Source organism: Mastigoproctus giganteus, chromosome 3, assembly GCF_048544385.1.
Source record: "Mastigoproctus giganteus isolate SK-2022 chromosome 3, ASM4854438v1, whole genome shotgun sequence".
Taxonomy (NCBI): Eukaryota; Metazoa; Arthropoda; class Arachnida; order Uropygi; family Thelyphonidae; genus Mastigoproctus; species Mastigoproctus giganteus.
The window spans coordinates 9,428,399-9,451,276 of NC_143577.1; the positions used below are offsets into that span (position 1 = coordinate 9,428,399).

General features: G+C 37.8%; 1 protein-coding gene across 3 annotated transcripts in view; it reads left to right on the forward strand.

Moving 5' to 3' along the window:
- LOC150087653 (uncharacterized) overlaps positions 1-22,878 on the forward strand; it is a 354,571-nt gene that overhangs the window by 250,227 nt on the left and 81,466 nt on the right. For all 3 annotated transcript variants that reach the window (XR_016546750.1, XM_090369903.1, XM_090369902.1), the window contains exon 18: positions 5,891-6,070. Coding sequence is in view for 2 of the 3 variants with exons in the window: in XM_090369903.1 (XP_090226029.1) it covers positions 5,891-6,070 (180 nt within the window). In the remaining variant the exon portion in view is untranslated. The remainder of the gene's footprint in view (positions 1-5,890; positions 6,071-22,878) is intronic.

The following is a 22,878-nucleotide window of genomic DNA, read 5'->3' on the forward strand; positions in this document are numbered from 1 at the left end:
CACTCATTTGCGTATTTTAATGATTCTAATTAGGTACTGCCATGCTGTTATTGATGTCGGTATATGTTTTTATTTTATTTTTGGAAGCTCTGTAAGTACGGCGGTCATTTTATAAATAATTTACAGTGCGAATGCGGGCATGGTCATCATCATAGGTTGCCATCCCATCTGGGGTTGGCGATCAGCATCTATTGTAAACATCATGAAATAATTGTTCCACAGTTTTACCTGACCATTCCTTCAAATTATCCAGCCATGATATTCTTCTTCTTCCTCTTACCATTAATTCTTCCAGTCAGAATAATTTGTTGCACCCCATATGGTATGTGCGCATGGTATAGTGATACAAACACTGAATATTACATAAATTAAAACCCAGGCTTCAAATGAGTAATGTCGCATATTTATTTTCTCGTTTTTTTTTTTTTTTTTTAAATACTATATAAAAATGGACGAAAACAGCAACTTTACTGAGAACTGAGATATCTCTATTTAGCATTCCTTCATCAGAATTGAAATTTTAGCCAGAAAACCAACCGAAACTACCGAAAACCAACTGAGAGATGTTGATGAATGTTGTGTGTAGGATACCAAAGTGTTGGTTGGGATACAGTCATAAGAAATTATAATAGTATAATGCTTTAACCATTCATTATAATTATGTTTATAGTGAATGGCTGAAAGAGTTTATTTAATAAAGTTTTGTTTTTTTAACGAAGACAAGTGTACATTATTTTGTTCAATCATATTTTAGCCACGAGGCCTCTGCCTTCCTAGAGTATAGGAGGCCTTGGTACAAATACTGCTTTTGAGGCACTTAGCTGCTTCTCCTTTAAACAGTGCACAGAATGCCTTGTACACTCTCTCCCCTTTCCAAGAACCAGCCTTGTGTACGAGGGTGAAAAACTGAGTTTTCAGGATAAAAGCCATATGGGCCTCGACTGATTGACTCATGATAAGCCTCAAAAAATTCCTCCCGGCCGCTCAGGAATCGAACCTGGGTCTTTTCCACGTGGTTTGGAAAAACTCAGTAGCTGGTGGCACGCTGTGCTAGCTCGTGATGGCCATAATTGAGTAAAATATTCGAATGATCCATTCGGTTATGGAAAATAATTCGCATGGTATAATCGAATTATTTCATTCGATTATGTAATTCGAGTGTAATCGAATGATTTATTGTAATCGAAATAGTCGAATGATTTGCTGAAATCGAAATAATCACTGATGACTCTCGAGCATGCCCATTACGCTAGCTGTAAGGCTACCGAATTGGCATAACCCTCCTCTTCACAGTCTTTGTACAAAAATAAAAATAAAACCGTTTCAAATTGCTTGTGTAAAACAGTTATAACAGCAGATGTGACAGCATTATGTGAAAAGGTGATGGGAGTTATGAAGATCACTAGAATTACTTTCAGATCTGTCTGCTGTAATTACTTTTAACTTCTGAATGATACGTATCATTCAGGAGTTAAAATTGCAATGGTAGAAGAATTGCTCTTCGTTTTATAGAGGATAATAGACGTTGGACTAGGGTACGGTGTCCCCATGATCAGTATTTTTATATAATAAAAAAAAAAAAAAAAAAACTGCAAAATTGTGCTTCTATTGGTTAGACATGCAGCGGTGGACCTTGAATGTATTGAGTTATTAAATACTTTTGTCCAAACGTCAAGAAAAAAAAATAATAATAAATTAAAAAATAAAAGTACAGTATTTAAATTTTAAACGCCTCCAAAATTCGTGTACTAATTACAACGCCGTAGAACTTCTTTTCCTTGAAAATTAGAGACGCGTTCCATTTCTTTTACACATCATAAACTTCAGCATGAGCGCTTTGGGGGAAAAAATCGAAGCAGATTGCGCCTTCTACTTTTTAGTTTTTTACTGTCATTTTTGAACCTTATAATTCAGTTGGACGATCAGCTCTTGCCAGCCTGGTGATATCCAGAGACCCAATAATTTGCTACCGCATCGCCACGGGGCCGAAACTTCGCTCTTGTCTGACTACCCCAGCTACCAGCTGCCTGGTAGCCTGTAATTTGTTCACCCCAGCAACCACACTGCAGTGAGCTGCTCAGGGTTGTCTGTCTTAGCTCTAGGCGTCCTTTAGTATCATCTGCTGGCTTGCTTTTACCTGGTTGCTTTTTATCCCCCTCCATACCAGCCCCAAAATCCTGCCCTGCTCTCAGAATCTTTTCATTTATTCCCCTCCAGTTTTCCCCCTACACAGCAGCGCTTTTCTTTATTCAGTCAATGGCAATGCAGTTGGTTTCCAATTGCATGCTATAAAAACATATTTGTATTTTATGGTTTTCTAATACGTTACAGTAAATACTACTCTAATTGACGAATAATATCGTTTACCATACTTTTTTTACATTGGTCGTATATACTGGATCTCCAAAAAAAAAAAAAATGTCCAAATTGCACAAAGTTTTAATTTACAATTAGGAAAGAGAGAGAGAAGTTATTCTCTATTAGAGAATTTATTATTAGAAAAGCAGGACTCATAAGTGAGACGTTTTTGAATTTCACTGTTTTAGAATTTGGATTTTAAAGAAATACAATTTGTTGTACAATGAAAATTGTATACATTTTCTCTCTCCCAAAATTGTTTTAATGTCGGGCCATAAATCTTTTCCTTTTGCTATTCCCACGGATATTAGTAAATAGTAAACATCGATAGAAATGTTTTCCTTTTTGCAAATACAGAAAAGGTTTGCTTCTTTGTATTACCCGGCCATTATAATGGCTAAATAAATTTTAAGTTATACTGCAGGAACTACCATATGAGTCATAGGTTCAAAATATAGAGACGATATCAGAACATTGCCTTATTTAAGGGTAATGGCGGTTTCAACCACGGTCAACTCAAACTGACGTACTAATGTACCTTTGCGTTTGGCCACTGGGTTATTTTTGCTTATCTGAAGTGCAAATCAATATACTAAAAATAAACAGGATTATTTTACCCAAATCTACCATCTGCTGTACTTTCCTACTTGGAAGCAGGACTAGTCGTTAAGGAAATGAACTTCAAGGATTCACACAAAACAAGATATGGTGAGACATTTAGATCTTCCAAAACTAGCAGAGTACATGATATTAATACTCCAATCTAAAATCCTACTCTCTCAGGGGTATCGTTTCCTTAGTGCATACACAGTGAAGAGTTCATTCCACACTTTCTCAGAAAGAACACCAAGTGAGCGGAGATTTCCATTGATTCTTCCAAACTAACCCAAAAGACATTCTCCTTCACAACAGGCACGTTTATGCTTCTGTTCCAGTGGCTCTTTCGGTTCATTTGACGGAAATCTATGAAAAATTCAAACTTAAGAAAGTTAAAATATGAAGGACACAATGGGCTACTTCGTGGAGACTTGAAGGTTCTACGTATGTTGTTGGCCCAGCAATCAGATTAAAATATGTTTTATATATGAATGGAATGGTAGTAGAGCACGAAGTCTCCATTGGAGAAGATGATCACGTACAGAGAGCCCTGTACCAGGTTTATAAAGTATTTAACACAAAGTCCTATTATCTTCTTTTCGTGTCGAATTAAGATTAAACAATCTGTAGAAGCTTTAGATAGGAATGGTAATTGCTTTAAATGTCTTTGCAACAATGAATTTTCAAGTTTATAGCGAAACAGAAAGAACCGTTGTACCGCAGATAAGAAAGTTAACTTCAGATGAGCAACGATCGTCGAAAAAGAAGCATGGATTGGCTTCTTTTTTAAAAATGGGCTAAAAAAAGTTCATTAACTCCTGGGAAACAAGAAAGATGCCAATTGTAAAAATGCTCAATAAATTTTAAAAATTTGGGTGCAAGATGAATTTGAAAGTTCATTTCTTTCACTAGCATAGGCGCTTATTTTGAAATTACTTTAGCAAACTTAGAAAAATTAGCATATTAAGATACGTCATTCTACCAATTTCAGTTTGCAGGCCCGTGTGTTATTGTTCGAAATTATCAAATAATATTGGCGGTAATGTACCCCTTTTATTTTAAGATAAAAGGTTACATTACTACTATTAAAAATATCTGTAGCGGATTTCTTGGGGTGCTTAAAGTTCATTGATCATGAAGTAAAACGGTGTTAAAATTATTTAACAAATAACCTTGGTTTAAATTATATCTTCTGGCCCAGCCAATTGAGTTGCAGTGCCCGAGGCCTTTTTCGTTACGGTTTAATGAAGTAAATATTAATTGACTTGCAATGCCAGTGTGGCTACACAAACTACATATTTTATTTTGTTAAAGACACTCCCAAAAGTCTGCACGAAGTGGAGGAAGGTCATTTACAATGTGCCGTTTCAGAACAACTAATTTATTCAATTAAGATAAGTGATAATGGATAAAGGTGTGATGGCTCGGGGTATCTCTTCAACCCCATGACGCAACCTTCAACTGACACACTGCTGGTGGGTGGGGGAAGACATATGTACTACTCACTGGCAGGAAGATACTTGTCAAAGTGTATGCAACCGTAACGTCTGGATTGTAGTGCTCTTTACCGGAACGTCTCTAATAGCAGAAATGGATCTCTAACATTAACGGATCCGATATGTCTTTTGTTGTAACAATAACAATAAAAAAAAAAAAAACGAATTATTTCCGCTAGGACACGGGAGACGAAAGGTAGGCTTAATTAGTTGATAGCAAAAGTTTAGAAAAAGATCAGGACTTGTACGACGGTAACAGCTTGACTAAATCCCCAAGTATACTCTACTGCTTGTGATGAAGTTGCCAAAATGGCTACAGATGAGGCTGCTTTATCTGCCGGTACTGCTTCAGGCGAGGGTATTTACACACGACAGCAACAAACACCTGCCCATTCTGGAGAAAAAAAAAAAAGGAGCAAAAAGTATAATCGGACGCATAGCATTCACAAGCCCTTTGTGCCCGCTCTTGTAGCGCGCGTGCGGCTTCAAGCTACCCAGCTGGCGTGTGCCGATGGCCTACCATAAACAATCCACGGTGATCCAGCTCATGAGGGTCTGCCGCAGCGGATGTGTTTAAGACACTTCGTTCTGCCCCCCTTCCGACTGTTTCCAGAGTGGTAATGTTATCCTTGAAGCTTCACAGTTATAATCCCCCCCTTTCCTTCAACCCAGACTCATTGGTGAACAGACATGTTCCTTTGCAAGGACAGTGGCTACTGGAAATGTGATTTTATTTTTAATTCAAATACTTAAAAGTCGTAATGAAACAAAGGTAAAAAAAAAAAAAAAGGAATAAAACTGGTTTCACAAAATATTTCACCTCTTTTAACTAGTTTCACTACAAGTACCGGACCAGCCTTGGTCTCTTTTATAAATCTATAAATACAACATTTATATTCAAATCTTGTTCCCAAGTTTACAGATCTTTCTCTTGGCGCCATCTATTGGCAAACATTGGTATTGAAATAATGAAGTAAAACTTTAATAATAATATTAACACTGTTTACACGAGGGATCCCAAACTTTGCCAAACCGCCCTGTAAAGTGATAAATTAATTTTTGCCACCTCCAAATGATAAATGAAATGGGCAACTCTCCCCAACCATAAATAAAACTAATAATTTCCCTTGGATTAAAATGTGAAAGAAATAAAGGTGCCACTTACTTTTAATACCCAAAAATTTTAATCTATAAATCAAAGAAATTATTCATTATTTAATGATTATGAATTTATTTCAATTCAACTGTTTTACAAAATAAAACAACTGAACTGAAATAAAAACAGCAAGCAGTCCTATTTAAAAATCTTAGGCAAAATTTAAAAAAATATATCCATCTCCACTTTAAGTTACTATTAAGGAATGGGTCGAAATTCAAAGTTTGAGAACACTGATTTATATTGATATTGTCACTTTAACTCTGTAATTCTTTCTTTTTAGACTCTGCTTCGTGTATGGGATTGCTTTCTCCTGGAAGGACCCAAAGTGCTGTTCCGTTTTTCATTGGCCATACTCAAATTGAATGAAAGTGCCCTATTGTCAAAGCACGACACTGTGTCCATCATGCGACAATTAAAAGCAGCTGCAAAATTGTGTTTTGATGTTGAAAGTCTAATAAAAGTGAGTAAAAATTCGTCTATAATATTATTATCTAAATGATGCTAAATGAGACGTTTCACTCGATTGGAGAGGGGGGATTTAATGTGAGAAGAAATAAGTAAAAAATGAAATACGAGATAATGTTTATGCAGATAGATATTTCCAATTCCGTTGTAAATCTGAAATTGTTTTTACTGTTTACAAATATGTATAAAACGAAGTTATAATGCCAGAATGCAAATGTTTCTTTTTTTTTTTTTTTTATGAAAACCCCAAACACGAGAGGTATTAGAACCTATACTACTTAGTACCGTACTTGGGTTGAAGGTTGAGAAGACGAAAGAAGATATTTGTTGACATTGGACTTGAACTTCTGTAGACTGTAATTTTCAGGAAATACGTATGAAGGAAGGTTGTTCCAGAAAACGGCAGTTGAATGAATAAACGAGGAAGATGAAAAGTTGGTTCTGTGAGTTTGAAGTTGGACAGTAAATGGTTGTTGGCTGGTGGTGGCATGTGTTCGGACTGTTTTGAAGGAGAGAGCGGGAATTATAGAAGCCAATTCAGAAGAACAGTGCCCGTGGAAGTATCTGTAGAAGAGGCATGCAGCAGAAACAGTACGTCTATGGGAAAGCGAGTGGATAGACTCTGAGTCATTAATTAACCTAACTGCCCTCTCTGAATGGAATCTAGAAGCTTGAGAGAGATTTTGGGGGCACCGCCTCAGATGTGGGAACAATATTCCATGGCAGGGCGGATTTGCGATTTATACAGAGTGAGCAGCTGTTTGGAAGAAAAGTAGCGCCGAGAGCGAAAGAGAAAACCAAGTTTTTTAGATGCAGAGGTAGTAATATTTGTAATGTGCTTGTGCCAAGACAGATTAGAAGTCAGGGTAATCCCCAAAAGAGATATATCATCTTGCCTAGAAATCGGAGTGTCACCAAAGATAAGCATAGGAGCAGAAGAATCCTTTTTGCGAGATATAAGACAAAACTGAGTTTTAGAAGGATTGAAATCAACTAAGTTGTTAATCTTTGCCCCACTGGAGAATTACCTGGAGATTGTCATTTAAGGAATTGGTAGCGGATATTCGAGAAGTTGAAGCTGATTGAGCAGGGCAAGGTTTCTCGAACTGGAAAGTGGAATGCAATGTGCTATCATCGGCAAAACTGTGGATAGGATTTCGAGTTAATGGAAGAAAGTCATTAATATACAAGAGGAAACGTGTGGGGGAAAGAACTGAACTTTGGGGGACACCAGGATTAGTGGAGAAGTTAGAAGACAGAGGGCCATCTACTATCACTTTCAGTAAGCGATCAGAGAGAAAACTCGATAACCAATTACAAAAAACAGTTGGCAAACCATAAGATGGAAGCTTGTTTAGAAGAGCGTTTATGCCAAACACGATCAAAAGCCTATGAGATGTCAAGAGCAACTGCTTGTGTTTAACCGAACTTTTCCATTGAATTTGTCCATAAATGGGTAACATAAGCCAAAATATCACCAGTGGATCGACACTGACGGAATCCATACCGGCGATCGTTGATCAGACGGAAGGTTTCTAGGTAGTTTAATAAGAGTTGGCAGTTAATTGATTTCTCCATTACTTTAGAAAGAGTAGAAGTAATTGGATGGAAGGGATTTGTCACCCTTTTTAGGAACTGGCTGGATATGAGCAAATTTTCATGCAGAAGGAAAAACATCTTTGGAATAAGAAAGTGAGAAAAGGCGGCAAAGAACAGGAGCACATGTTTTGAGAACAAGTAGAGAAATACCACCGGGAACTGGAGCTTTCTTGGCATCAAGATTCGTCAAAATCCTTCTGACATCCTTTTGACAGAAGACCACAGGAGGAGGCATTGAATGGAGCGTGTTGGGAATGGTGGGAAGTGTTTTACCAAGATCGTTAATACATGAGTTGGAAGAAAAATGGGATGCTAGCAGGTCAGCTTTATCCTTGGCTGAAGTGACAACAGAACCATCTGGTTTTGACAAGGGTGGGAGCAGAGATGGGCAAAAGTTCCAGCCAATAACTTTGACAAGAGACCAGAATGCTCGGCTACCATTAGGGAAAGAAGCAAGTTTTCGACTCTTATCCTGTTCAAAATCTAGTTTGGACTAATTAATACTCGTTGGCATTCGAGATGAGCGGACGCGCTTCGTCAGGGCTCCTCAGTTAAGTGGATTGGATTACTGTTGGTTTGTGCTTTTAAATATTTGATTTATTTAGATATTGTTGGATTATTTTGTTATAGGTTTTCCCGTAACAGTTTGATTTTAATAATATTATAGATATAATTTTTTAAGTTAATTTTCATTGATATTTAGCTAATTTTATAATGGTAGTTACGAGATCTGCCTTAAACACGTCACAGGGTATCGTGACTCACACGGAAATAGCCGATGGCGATTTACGGGTGAGTCATGATTTAATCCGTTGCGGAACCAGTGCAATGTTTTCCAACGTCGACCTGGTGACTAATCATAGCTCACCTGGGGATTCTTTTCTTTGTGATCGATGTAAGGAGTGCACCAATCTTAAATTACAATTTGATGCACTGGTGGAACAATTTGAGTCCCTGAAAAAAAACGGGTGCTTACCCTCGAGAATAATGCATCTGGGAGCTCGTCAGGGACTCAAGACTCCAGCAATCTACCAAGTGATGCACACCCAAATCGGTCCTCAAAATAGAAAAACCAAGTGCAAACTACTCTGGTTAAAAAGGACATTGTTTTATTAGGAGACTCCATTTTCAGGGAAACGGGGAATATTTTTTGTAATAAGGATAGGTGAGTAGAAGGTATGTCTGTATGTATCCAGGGTATGTCTGCCAGGAGCAACTATTAATGATGTCACCAACAGATTGTCCAATTTTAAAGGGGGTAAAGGGAATATTATTATTCATGTGGGGACTAATGATATTAAACGTACACGATCTGACGATTTGTTGGAAAAATACAGGACCATGCTGAGGAAATGCCGCGAGCTAGGCCACAATGGCTATGTGTCTGCAATTCTGCCCAGACACGATAGGAGGGATTATATGTTAAAAGCCTTGGGGATTAACTCAAGACTTGAAGGACTCTGCAAGGCTTTAGGGGGGGAAATTTCTATCAGCATGGCCCACACTTGTAGGTAGAAGGAATTTGTTTTGTAGAGACGGGATACACTTAAACAAAGGTGGTGCAAAAGTTTTTGCTAGTATTATTGAGGATACCTTAAATGTTTCGGGAAACTGCTAACTAGCAGTTAGCAGTTAGGGGGGGGGGATGTGGATAATACTGACACGCGTTTATCTGATAATATTGGTCAAAGTAACTCTTGCACATTCCTCAAGAGTTCATATCTGTTACCCCAACTGGACATATTATTTAGATGTTCTGGGTAGCTAATACAAGTGAGCGGGTAGCTAATGCCAGGGAAGAGAGCCTAAAAAACTTCAGTAGGGTTGTTAAATATACAAGAACAGTAAGTCTTAATTGTTTATATAGTAATGTTATAAGTGTCGTCAATAAAATGAGCGAATTCAAACTGCTGGTTAAAACAAGTAACGCGGACATAATAGGGCTTACAGAGACGTGGTGCCACCCGGAAATAGGGAATGATGAGTTTCAGTACGGCTTGTATAATGTATTTAGGAAGGATAGGGTAGTTAGAAGGGGTGGTGGGGTAATGAAGCAGCCTGAGTGCGACGATATCTTTCCCGGATTCAGACGTTTCACATGCTAGTATAGAATCTGTATGGTGTGAGATAGTTGGAAACAAAGGTATAATGCGAGTAGGAGTAATCTACAGACCAGGTGATTGTGAAGATTATTAGAAATGGAATGGGCAAGTAAGCGTCAATGTCTTATTATGGGTGATTTTAATTTGCCTCAACTAGATGATTTGAAATCATCTAGTTGAGTCAAAATTTGAAATCAACTAGATGACTGTTATTTGTATCAACATGTCAGGGAAAGTACTAGAGAAAAGAATATTCTAGACGTCGTCATCACCCATGAATCAGATTACATAACAGGGCTGACAGTAGAGGAACCAGCAGCAGGAAGTGATCACGGAGTTCTACGATGGATGATGGTGAGAGAGGTAGCAGTAGTAAAAGGCCTCTATTAACTGGGTAGATATCGCACAGAGAATGTATACAATTGAACTGCGGTATATTTTTTAAAACATTAATCACAGATGCCTTGAATGCGTATTTACCATTAAAAAAATACTCTACGAGGAGAGTTCCGAGTTGGATGAATAGTGAAGTTGCCACATTACTTGAGCAGAAAAAGGTGGCATGGAAAGGTTACAGAGCAATAAAAAGTACTGAAGCCTATAACAGCTACAAGGTGATGTGTAATAGAGCCACAGAAAAGGTTCGACAGGCAAAGGCAGTTTATGAGAAATCACTAGCAAACAGAGCAAAGAGGGGGGATAAAGAATTCTTCACATATATAAATGCCAAGAAGAGCAGGACAAACCAGATGGGAACTTTACGTAAGGGAAAGGGGATAGTAATGAATACAACAGCTGCCGTTGCCGATGAACTCAACAGTTATTTTGCATCGATATTTACAAATGAAAAACCTTTTGTGGCAATGGGAAATTGTGGGAGCGAAGTTAAAAAATATGTAATTAATGATATTGAAATTTCGCATCATTTAATGAAAAAACTTTCGAGCCTACAGGCCAGTAAGGCTCCTGGAGTTGATGGAATATACCCTATAATCTTAAGGGAGGCGGCAAGTGAGTGCATTGAGGCTAATTATGCGAGCATCACTAGACTCTGGAGAGATTCCCTTGGATTGGAAAAGTGCCAATGTATCTCCCATACATAAGGGTGGCTCTGAGAGTGAAGTGGGAAATTATCGACCTGTCAGTCTGACTTCAGTGGTAGGGAAAATCATGGAGGTAATGATCGAGGGTGAAATTCAGGATCATTTGGATCGAATTGAAATTCTCAAGGATACTCAGCATGGTTTTGTAAAGGGAAAATGATGTTTAACAAATCTGGTTCGCTATTTCTAAAGGGTCACTCACGAACTGGATTTAGGGAATAATTTCGACATTGTTTATTTAGATTTCAGCAAAGCTTTTGACTCAGCCCCACATGAGCGGTTGCTTTATAAGCTGGAACAGGTTGGAATCACTGGGAAAATCCTTAGATGGATAGAAGGATGGCTTCAGGGCAGGAGGCAGAGGGTTGTGATAAATGGCTATTCCTCAGATTGGGTTGATATAAGAAGTGGGGTTCCCCAAAGATCAGTATTAGGACCACTGTTGTTTTTAATTTTCATTTCAACTTAACCGAGTACTGGAGGTGGAGTTCAACTAAACCGAGTACTGGAGGAAAGGGACTTGGGTGTTACGATACAGTCAGACATGAAATTCTCTGAGCATTGTAAACAGGTTGCAAGGAAGGCCCATGGTGTCCTATCGATGATCTATCGAACTTTTGCAAGTAGAGATAGCGACGTGATAGTCCCATTATATAAGGCTTTTGTTAGACCACACTTGGAATACTGTGTTCAAGTATGGAGACCGTACCTAAAGAAAGGCATCGAGCTTCTTGAAAGGGTGCAAAGACGGGTAACTCGCCTGGTGAGATCGGCAAAAGGGCGTCCTTATGAAGAAAGACTTCGAATATGTGGGTTGCAGAGTTTGGAAACTAACCACCTTAGAGGAGACTTGATTGAGGTGTTTAAGGCTGTGAGAGGCATAAGAAAAATGAATGAGGACGAAAGTTTCACGGTTATAAATGATTCTAGAAGTAGGTGATAAGGATTTCTTATCTCCTAGTTCAGGGAGAAATGTTTAGATTGGACTGCAGGAAGTTTTATTTTAGCCAGAGAGTTATAAATTACTGGAATAAGTTGCCTACATGAGTGGTAGAGGCTGACAGTTTGGGGAAATTCAAAGGTCATCTGGATAGTACCTTCGGGTGAGGGAAGCGCATAGGATGATAGGTTTAATTTCCTTTTCTTTTATTAATTATTATTATTATTTTTTTATCATTGTTTTATACGGATTTTTTTTTTTTTTTTTCTTGTCTGGTGCAGCATAAGCCATAGGCTTTCACCATGCGGCCGTTACTAATACTAATACTAATAACTGCTTTACAATTGTTGCGAGCTTTGCTGTAGACAGAAAATGAAACTGAAGAATTGGAAACAAGCCAATTACGATATGCAACATTCTTCTCTTGAACAGCCTTAGCACATTTATTGGAAAACCAAGGTTTAGATAAAGGGCGAGATTTTAAAGTGGAATGTGGAATAAAGGATTCCATTCCTACAAGAATAATTTCACTGACACAATCTGAGCAAACGTTGACATCAGAAGTTGTGAAACAGTAATCCGATCCAGGAAAAGAAGAAAAGAAATCTCCCAGGTCATCCCATTTGCATTCTTGTAATGCTTTTATACTTGCCCATTATTATTTTTTTACCTATATTATTTTTTAAAACATTAAATACACTTTTTTCTACTACTTCCTGCCACAGTAACAATGAAAAAATAAAAGTAAACAGTTTTGTATTTATTATTGATTTATATATGATTTTATTACTGATTTGTATTTATTTTATATTTATAAGTGCTTTTATAAATGATTAAATATAATCGTATTCGTAAGTCTATGCAAATACGGGAGAAGACAGAGAGTGGTAATCAATGGATGCTGCTCTTCGTGGGCCCAACACCGAACCCTGGGAGTCTCCACTAATGTTATTAGTGGGGGCTCCACTAATGTTATTAGTGGAGCCCCCTAGGGTTCGGTGTTGGACCCACTGTTGTTTTGTATATTTATCAATGATATTGATGAAGGTATGACAGGCTTAATGTACAAGTTTGCAGATGATACAAAGGTTGGAAGGGTTGTTAAAGGATTAGACAATCTAGCTTATTAAATATTGCGGAAAAGCAATATTGTAATGAATTGTATATTATTTATTTATTATTATTTTTTTTTGTGCCTACTATAGCACTACACGTTAATCACCAGTGATCGCCATTGTATAACACAGGGGTGGCCAAACTGCGCCACGTGTGTCCTAAGTGGCATGGAAGGCATTTCCAACATGGCCGCTGCTGGAAAAGTTTGGTCACCCCTGTTCTAAAACATACAAACGTTGTCTGATGTGTGTATGTATAATATTTGGGCGATTAATTACGAATGTGCTGGAATTATGATCGATAATAAGCGTCTTAAGTTTTTAGAAGTTTTCTTTTGGAAGTTTAATAACCACTTGGACATTTCGGCCCATTTTGAAAATCGTTTAAGTGTTATAGAAGATTTATTCTATGAAAAAATTTCATATTCACAGAATGAATTAAAGATTTGGACAAATATAATTTATATTGCAAAAAATAATAATAAAAATAAAATAAAATTTAAAGAGCTAAAGAAATATATTTAAATAGGAAATAAAATAATATACATTAAAATCTGCTCATATATACGAGCAGATTTGAATGTGTATATTAATGCTACGTATTAATGCAATATACAGTATTATTTTAACTTACTGCCTGATAAATTCTTAAATGAAAATAATTTCAAATAATTTAAAATTAAAAAAAAACAACTAAATAATCAAAATAATTCCAAGGGCCATGAAACTATGCTACAATCCATAAAAAATTGTGCAGCCATTTAAGCCCTCTTAGGTCCCTAGACTGCGATAATCAAGGTCCCCATGGGACCTTGATTATTGTATAATTCATAAGTATTGTACAATAATTAAGTATAAGCATAGAAATTGCAATTGCTTTTCACTGATGTTTTTATATCTTCTTGTACATGTTGTTCTATTGACATATCATGATTCTTCTCTTTCTTGGCGATTCCCTTCTACTTCTCTCTCTCTCTCTCTCTCTCTCTCTCTCTCTCTCTCTCTCTCTCTCTCTCTCTCTCTCTCTCTCAGGATAACTCAGATTCTTTTTTGGCTGGTGCAGCATAAGCCTTAGGCTTCCTTGCACAATATGGATAATAATAATAATAATAATAATAATAATACATCAGAAGCTAGCAAGGAATTACCCGTTGATCGAAGAAAGTGTACCGTACTACAAGTACGAACCCCAGGCAGTACTAAAGACCCCCAACCCACAAGCTGTACTGGGACCGCGCCATAATAACGGATAGGACAATCCTGCACAACAGACCGGACATAATCCTTGTGGACAAGAAGGAAAACGCCACCTCTCTGATTGACATAGTGGTACCAAACTCTGGCAACATGCAGAAAACCCACAGGGAAAAAATCAGGATGTACACGAATCTAAGACAGAAGATCAAAGAGATGTGGCATATGCAACAAGTTACGACCATCCTGATCATCGTGTCAACCACAGGTATGGTGCCAAAGACCCTACATAACAGCCTAGCAGCAATAGGTCTCCTAGTGAACACCTACAAGGAACTCCAGAAAGTCGCAATCCTGAACAGCTGTAGGATAGAGAGTTTCTCGACCAACAGTAACACCAGACATAACAACAACCACCCTGTGTACTTGGTAGCAAAACCCAAGGTGGAACTCTCAATCAGGGAGAAATAATATAAGAGCAATAATAATAATAATGACCAGTCCATTAATTCTTTCTTGACCAATTGTTGGTCGTGAATGTTGTAATCATTTTGAGTCTTTAAAAACTCCTCTCTGCAAACGCAACTGTAATTAGCAATTTTAATAATATCCCAAGAGCAATCGTGATGTTGGGATATAATTCAACTAAGGTTTTTTTTTTTTTTTTTGTGTTCAGGGGTGAAAACCAGTGCAAGGGTGTACCTGAATGATATTCTGGAGCCGCATGTGAGACCCCTCAATCAGACTCTCTTCAGTGGTCAGCACTGTATCTTCCAACAAGACTCAGCGCCTGCCCACAAGCAAAGATCACCGAAACATGGCTGACAGAGAATGTGCCTGAGTTCATCAAGCATGACGAATGGCCTCCTGTCAGCCCAGATCTTAGTCCACTTGATTACCGTTTATGGGCTATTTTGGAAGGGACGGTCTGACGGTTTGGCCCTAAAAGGCATGCCACATTGGAGAGCCTGAAGAGATCACTGGAGCATGCTGTGGCCAATTTCCTGCTGGATGTTGTGCATACTTCTATTAATGAATGGCCGGAACGTTTGAGGTCTTGTGTAAAAAACAAGGTCGGGGGTTGGGTATTTTGAATGAGTGTTGTCTTGCTTCATTTGTTGGGTGTTCAAGAATAAACCCACAGAGTTTTGAGTTCCTGTGTCTTTTTATTTTGTGGCTACATGCAGTAACACATGTGACAGTATTTATGGCAGTACTGTGTAGTGAATTACCGAAAATGGCATCATTTTTATCATATCTCATATTGTGATACAACATCACAACGAGTTGCCTGATATTGCACTACCTCGAATAAGTAACACTTCCAGTGGGTTGACTCACTATGGCAACGCCACCGATGAGAGCCGTCCAAACAGCCTTGAAATTTCTGTGGTATCCACTGAGAATAAGTAACAATAGTCTTTTTCACCGGTGAAGTGTTACTTATTCGAGATAGTGCAATATCAGGAAACTCGTTGTGAAGGTATTCACAATATGAGATATGATAAAAACGATCATTTTGCAATTTTCGGTAATTCACTACGTACAAACATGATGCTAATGCACTAACCTGTTACGTTTAGTGAATTTTCTGTAAATTGAAGCTTTGGCCCTAAGTCTTTTCAGTACACATCATATGTACTGCTCAGTCAGTGCCTCTTTACCTTACCCTTCTGCAAAATGGTTTCGTTCCGTTGCCAAGACACCGAAATATGTTCCACTTGCCAACAGACAGTACTGTACTGTACTGTGCTCTAGTACAGGTTGCAATTTGTAACGTACTGAGTTAGCGCACATGTATCTTCCATCTCCAGGGGCTCACATCTGGTGAGTATGGGCTTGGCACACCCAGGGTCCTGAGCTGGATATCATAATTCTTCTCTTTCTTGGTGATTCCTTTCTACTTCTGACTCTTGTTTTCTCTTTCTCAAGGTAATTCAGATTTTTTTTTTTTGGCTGGTGCAGCATAAGCCTCGGTCTTCCTTGCACCATATGGCTAAAAATAATAATAATCTCATTTTAGGCGTTATGACGTCACATTCGGAGCGAAGCGAAGTTTTAAATGTGAATCTGCATTATTGTTTGTTTTTGTTGCATTAAAATTAGGTTTAAATAATAAAAATAGGCAAAAATTTATTTCTTTGAACATCTGATTATAAAATAAATAAATTTTCTGTAATATAAACAAGTAATATTATTTTCTTAATATTATTTATTATTTAGTAATATTTAGTAATATTATTAATATTACTAAATATTACTAAATATTATTAGTAATATTTAGTAATATTTAGTAATATTATTTATTCTGTAATATTATTTTTTTGTATAATTAAAGTATAATTAAAGAAACAACCATTTTTTTATATTTAAAAAAATTAAAATGTTATCGGAATGCGAGCCCCTACATTCCCGGGCCCCGGGCAACCGCTCTTGCCTAGGTACGGCACTGGACGTATACACGGAGCAATATGGACTTAGTCGCCGATTCTCCTGAAACCTTACTAGAACAACAACTACAACATTCCTCTTCAGCCAATGTCCAGACATAAAACGACTGCCTTGATGATGAAGATGAATGAGCAATATAGTAGTAGTATTTGATATAAATCTATCTTAAAATGAAGAAAACAAGAAAAATTTTCGTTGCAAGAAGGACTACATCAAGAGTTGATAAGATTATCAATCAGTTAACAAAAAATCAGAATACACTTTCCAAGGAAGAGTCAACATAACATTTATGTTCATAGCAGTTCCAGCCCTCCCTTTTTTTTTACCCCGCCATATTTTGTGACTTTCTTACTGACAATTTCATTTGAAGAAAATTACATTGGCCTGACTTTTATGGATTGGTCCCGATGTTCCGATTATTTCATCTTCAGAATTCGTTTTGTTCCAGTTTTCATCCCGTAAAATCTGGTCACCCTGTGATAAAACATACAATGTATCTTATTGTTGATTATAAACAACCACAATCAAGGTTTCCTTTAAATTAACAAATACTCTGATCTTTGTGTAATGTTCCTAAGCGTCAACAAAGAAAAACCAACTATGGAATATGCTCTCTTTTTTAAAGAGAGTGTTGCCATTGAAATTATGATCATACAATAGGATTGCGAGGTGATGTGATTGAGGTACATAAGGCCTTGAATGATTTGAGCAAGCTCAATGCATATGAGATTCTTCCTCTTGCTCAGACTATTCACTTGAGGAGACATATATTCAAATTGAGGAAAGACGGTTGCCGAATAATGTGCTGAAATTTGACATTAACCAGCGGTTGGTTTATTGCTGGAATGAACTTCCATCTGTCATTGTGGAAGTTGATAGCTTAAATAAATCGAGGAAGAACTGGACAAACTTTTGATTTTATTTTTGAATTTTTAATTTCAATGTGATGTAGCATTTTCTGACTTCCCCTTATTCATAGCATAAAATCACTATACAATTTGAGCTCCCCCTCCCTTGTGACCATATCGTAATATGTGTTTAGTCCCTAACAGTAATAACAGAAAGGATTCAATAGCATTCCTTTTTTCCGTTCTTTCAAGTGTATTTGAGTGATTGTGCTATATTGCTGTCAATTTACTTCAGTTATGACAAAGAAAAGAATGCTTATAGCTGGTTAAAAGAGAACAACGAGATCTTTTTAAGGAAAACGATAAAGTTTTTTCTCTTCCTTTTTTTTTTTTTTTTTTTTGTTATTAACAGCAAGCCATACACGAGAATAAAAAGGTTTAGAAACTTGGTAAAAAATCTCATCATCATAAATTACATATACATACCGAGAGATTTTTTTTGATTATTCCTAAATTGATGTCTGAATTTTCTATGGAAAAAATATTCTACCCTACTAAAGGCGGGGTCTAAATGGAAAATATACTTTGAGAACTCCACAGCTCCTAAACTTCACGACATAATTCTAAAGTTACTAGACAGCAATTCTATCAAGAACTGCAGAGTGGGGTGGGTTCATTGTCGCAAAGTCTACGAAACACAGTCTTTTGGAACTTACCTACAAACATAACAACAGAAAGTGCGTACGTGACTAACGATCCATGATCCCCCTCTCCATGTAAAAAGGAGTACTGCCAAAAAGAAGCTGAAACTCATGCTTCACTGGAGTTTTGGGTTGACATAAAAGACTTCGTTTATCGCCTTTAAATAGAATTTTGGCGTCACTCGGGTGGTATTAGGGAAGCATCTTCAAAAACCGTGGGAAGTGACGCTTTTCTTGGCTACCGTTGGTCTACTTCTTAGCTCACCAGTACTGGACCTTGTTTTTTTCCCCTTTGCCTTATGAGGAAAGAAAAGTTTAACTTATCAAAGGACTTCAGGGAAAACGGCCTTCCAGTATTAATATTAATAGTTAAGCCCTTCATGAGAAGGATGATAAATGATCTGAACTAAGGCAAAGTTATTCCACGTGTGAAATTTTTAAAATGTCTTGAGTCACTTTAGAATTTTCTGGAGCAAACTTATAGTAACTTGAAGAGTAACGCGAACGGTAGGGTAGGCGTACAAAAATATGAATATAGGAGCGAAATTTGGCGAGTTTCTTGTCTATCATACTTTCGATTAAAAAAAAAAAAAAAAAAGGCTACTTCATGAAATTTTATCTAGTATCGTGTATGTGTTTAAGGTTGAGAAGATACTTGTTGACTTGAATTTCTGTATATTGGAACTTTTTGGAAATACACGTGAAGGAAGGTAGTTCCAAAGATCAGAAGTGGGAGGGATAAACGAGGAAGAGGAAAAGTTTATTCTACGAGTTTGTTATTGAACTGTGAATAGATATTGACTAGTTGAGGTATGTTTTCGGAGTGATTTGGAAAAAAATGGTGGAATTACCGAATTACCAATTCGGAAGAGTGCCCATGGCGATATCCATACAAAAGGCATAGAGCTGAAACCGAATATGTATGGTTAGAGAGTGGTGAGAGTTTGTAAGAGACTGGTCATTAACATTAATTAACCTGACTGTCTTCCTTTGAATAGAGTCATGGAACTTAAGAGAGAATTTGGTGTAAAGATCTGTGCCTTTATTGGGGAGGATTAGAAGGACTTAAATTAACTAAGTTTTCTTTGCTCCATTGAAGAATTACCTGGAGATCGGTTTAAGGATTTGTTGGGGGGGGGTGAGTTGTTGTACGGTTTTAGGTGCATCAGCGATTTAGATTATATTGCTCTCTATATACTACGTGTGCTGCGGTCGATTTGCTTTTTGCTGGATAAGTTTCCAGGAGAAAAAAAAATCAACCTTCGCCTGAGACCGTCTAACTCAGCCAGTTTGTGAAAAAGGCCCATAAAAATTCCTGGCTCCATTGATGGAATTCGAACCCTATCCTTTTCCACCCGGTGTGGGAAGGACGGTGTTTATACCAACTATGCTACCTACGAGGGCTTGGTAGGGGGAAGGGAATTCGAGAAGTTGAAGATGTTTATGCAGGGCAATGTTTCTAAAATGGAAGGCGAAATGTAGTGTGCTGTTATCTGCAAAACTGTTCATACTTTTGCTGATGGTTCAAAAGGAAAAGAATGGGAGAAATGACTGAACCTTGGAGAACACCAGCATTAGTTGAGAAGTTATAAAATAATGATCCATCCATCAACACCATAGTGAGCGGTCAGATAAAACTGGCTATATAGTCGTCAAAAAGCATAAGGCAAACCATAAGAAGGAAGCTTGTTTAGACGATATTTATGGGTAGAAATGTGTATTAACCATCTCTAACCATAAATATCTGTGTATTTTGTCTGTAATTTGGTGCATTCTTCGGGCGGTTTGCTGTTTTATTGAAGAAAAATACAAGTTTCCGGGAGAAAAATAATGCAGCCGTCGATTATAACCACTGAGCGCAGAACATCTTTATCCCAAACTTAATCAGAGCGTTGGAAATGTCAAGAGCAACTGCATGGGTTTCCCTGAAATTTTCCATAAACTTTGTCCAAAAATAAGTAACACGCTTAAGAGAAGACATGGGGGATTCCTTAGTTTTGCTCTGAGGACGAAACATGTTTTTCACTATTTCAAGCTTCTCAATAAGCACAGTATCATGCACTGGCTGATGAGAGTCATCTACATTTGTACTACCTAATATTACATGGTAACACAGAGGGTACGTTATTCCTTTGCATGATGTAGCTGCCAAAATGTGACACCTATTTATGTTGGTTCACACCTGGACGGCAACCTCCAATATACACTGGTGTTCAAAGAAAGTACATCACCCATTAAAATTGTAATTGTGGTCCGAATAACGTAAGTATATGGCAATATATCTTACAGATTGCATCAGATAAGATTGACACGCGTAGGTGATGACCTAATATTGTATCAGCTGTTACTTACAGCTGTATAGGCACGCTCTGCAAGAGTTGCAGTCATTCCTTGCTTGTGTCAGGATGGCGAGTTACGTGCAGTTGTTGCCACTAAGAAAGAGTGCTATTGTTGCTTTACGTGAGGAAGGTTGTTCTTCCCGTCATATTGCTTATATAGTGTTTTGTAATCAGCCGACAGTGAGTAGATTTCTTTCCAAACTCAAGAATACTGATTCTGGAAAAAAGAACCTGATGCAAACGAGTCTCTACGCCAAAACAGCACCGCGTTTTGAAGCGCTTATGCCTTAAAAACAAAACCATAAAGCGTCTTCTTCTGAGCTGAAAAGGGAATGGGAAGAACATACATGAGTGGTAGCAAGTTAAGTAACAGTCAGAAGACGCCTCTTCAAAAATGGACTTGTAGCCCCTCGTCCTAAGAAGAAGCCCCTCCTCACACAAAAAAATGAAAAAGACCCGTTTAATTTGGTGTAAGGCGCATGTGAAATGGTCCCCCGAGCAGTAGAAGTCAGTTGTTTCCTCGGATGAGAAGCAATTCAACCTGCATGGCTCTGCATTGGAGACAAACGATTCGCCGTAGAATACTATCCAGACTGTATGGTGTCTACAGTGAAATTTCCTACCAGCCAAATGATATAGGGGTGCATTTCTTATCGCGGAGTAGGTCACCTGCAGTTTATAAAAGGTACCGCAAATGCCAATAGATACTTGGCTATATTAGAAGGCAAATTGCTGCCAACCATTAGAGACCATTTCAACCTGCCAAGTAACTGCATCTTTCAGGACAACTCTGCTCCTTGTCATCGGGCGAAAAGTATAAGTAAACACTTCTGTCGTTACTTTAGCTTCATTTCTGCATAGAGGTTCGACAGTAATGTGTTTACATTTGTTAACAGGTGAAAAAAATTGGTTGGAAGAACAGTCCATTACAACTGTTAGCTGTACTAACTGTTACAACTGTCCAGGAAACAGCCCGGACCTGAATCCTATAGAGAACTGTTGACATCGTGTGGAATCTGCAGTTGCCAGAAAGAAACCAAAGACCCTTCGTGAACTTCAGGAAGCCATAATTCGTCTTTGAAGCCACGAACTATCAGTTGATTTTCTTCAGAAATTGATCTTGTCAATGCCGAGACGGTGGTCTGCTGTCATCAGGGCCAGAGGCGGTTCAACTAAATATTTGTTTGCACCTTGTGAACTTTTCATTTTGTTTTCCATTTAAATGATAAACTGAAGCAAATTGAGGGCTTCCGATAACATTTCAGCCATAATTGTCGTGCCAAAACTCTTGTATAAAGGTTGCAAATGCTCATTTTGGAATATTTTGAGAGCACCTGTCAAATATTACTTAGCGCCTTAACTATTAATAGATATCTTTTGTTTATATTTATATTTGTGATGCTAGTCAGTAGCCGAGTGGGCAGGAGCGGGAGTGCAGTAGCACACGCAGATAAAGGAACCACTAGGTGGCAGTGATCACAGTGTGCTGAAGTGGGATTTACTCAAAGAGGTAACTACCGTCAGGGGTAAAGGAAAGGGTTTTTGCTTCCGTAAAGGGGAGTACAGTGGTCTCAGACAGTTTTTAAATTCTGTACAGTGGGATCAACTGACGATGTTACAAACAGTAAATTCTAAGTGGGAAGCATTCAAAGAATTAATCGTGGAAGCTACTAGACTTTATATACCGATTAAGAAATATCGTTCAAGGTTTAGGCCTAAATGGTTATCAAATGAACTAATGAGACTCGTGACAGAGAAGAAAAATGCATGGGATGCATATAAATTATCAGTTGACGCAGAAGCCTGTGGCAGATATAAGCTAGTCTGTAATCAGGTCACAAAGGAGGTTCGGCAGGCAAAGGCGGATTACGAGAAATCTTTGGCAAAAGATGCTAAGAAAAACAGCAAGGATTTCTTTACTTATATAAACTCTAAAAGGAAGGGGTTGAATCTGATTGGTCCACTTGACATCGATGGTTCGACTGTTGATGATCCTGCTCAGATAGCAAACAAACTGAATGAGTATTTTGCATCTACATTCACACGTGAGGAATTATTACAATTTGAAAATGGAAGAAGGTTATCAAATTGTAGCAGTGTGCTTAATGATTTTGTAGTAACTGAGAGCAAAGTGGAGGAGAAATTGTTGAAGTTAAACATAAGAAAGGCACCTGGGGTGGATGGGATCTATCCAGTTATTTTAAAGGAGGCGGCAAAGCAACTAAGCAAACCCTTAGCCATAATTATGAGAGAATCCTTGGACTCAGGGGAGGTTCCCACGGACTGGAGATGTGCAAATGTGTCCCCAATTCACAAAGGTGGATCGAAGGGTGACACGAGTAATTACAGACCAGTTAGTTTAACTTCTGTTCCGGGTAAAATAATGGAGTCGCTGGTTAAAGATGCATTGC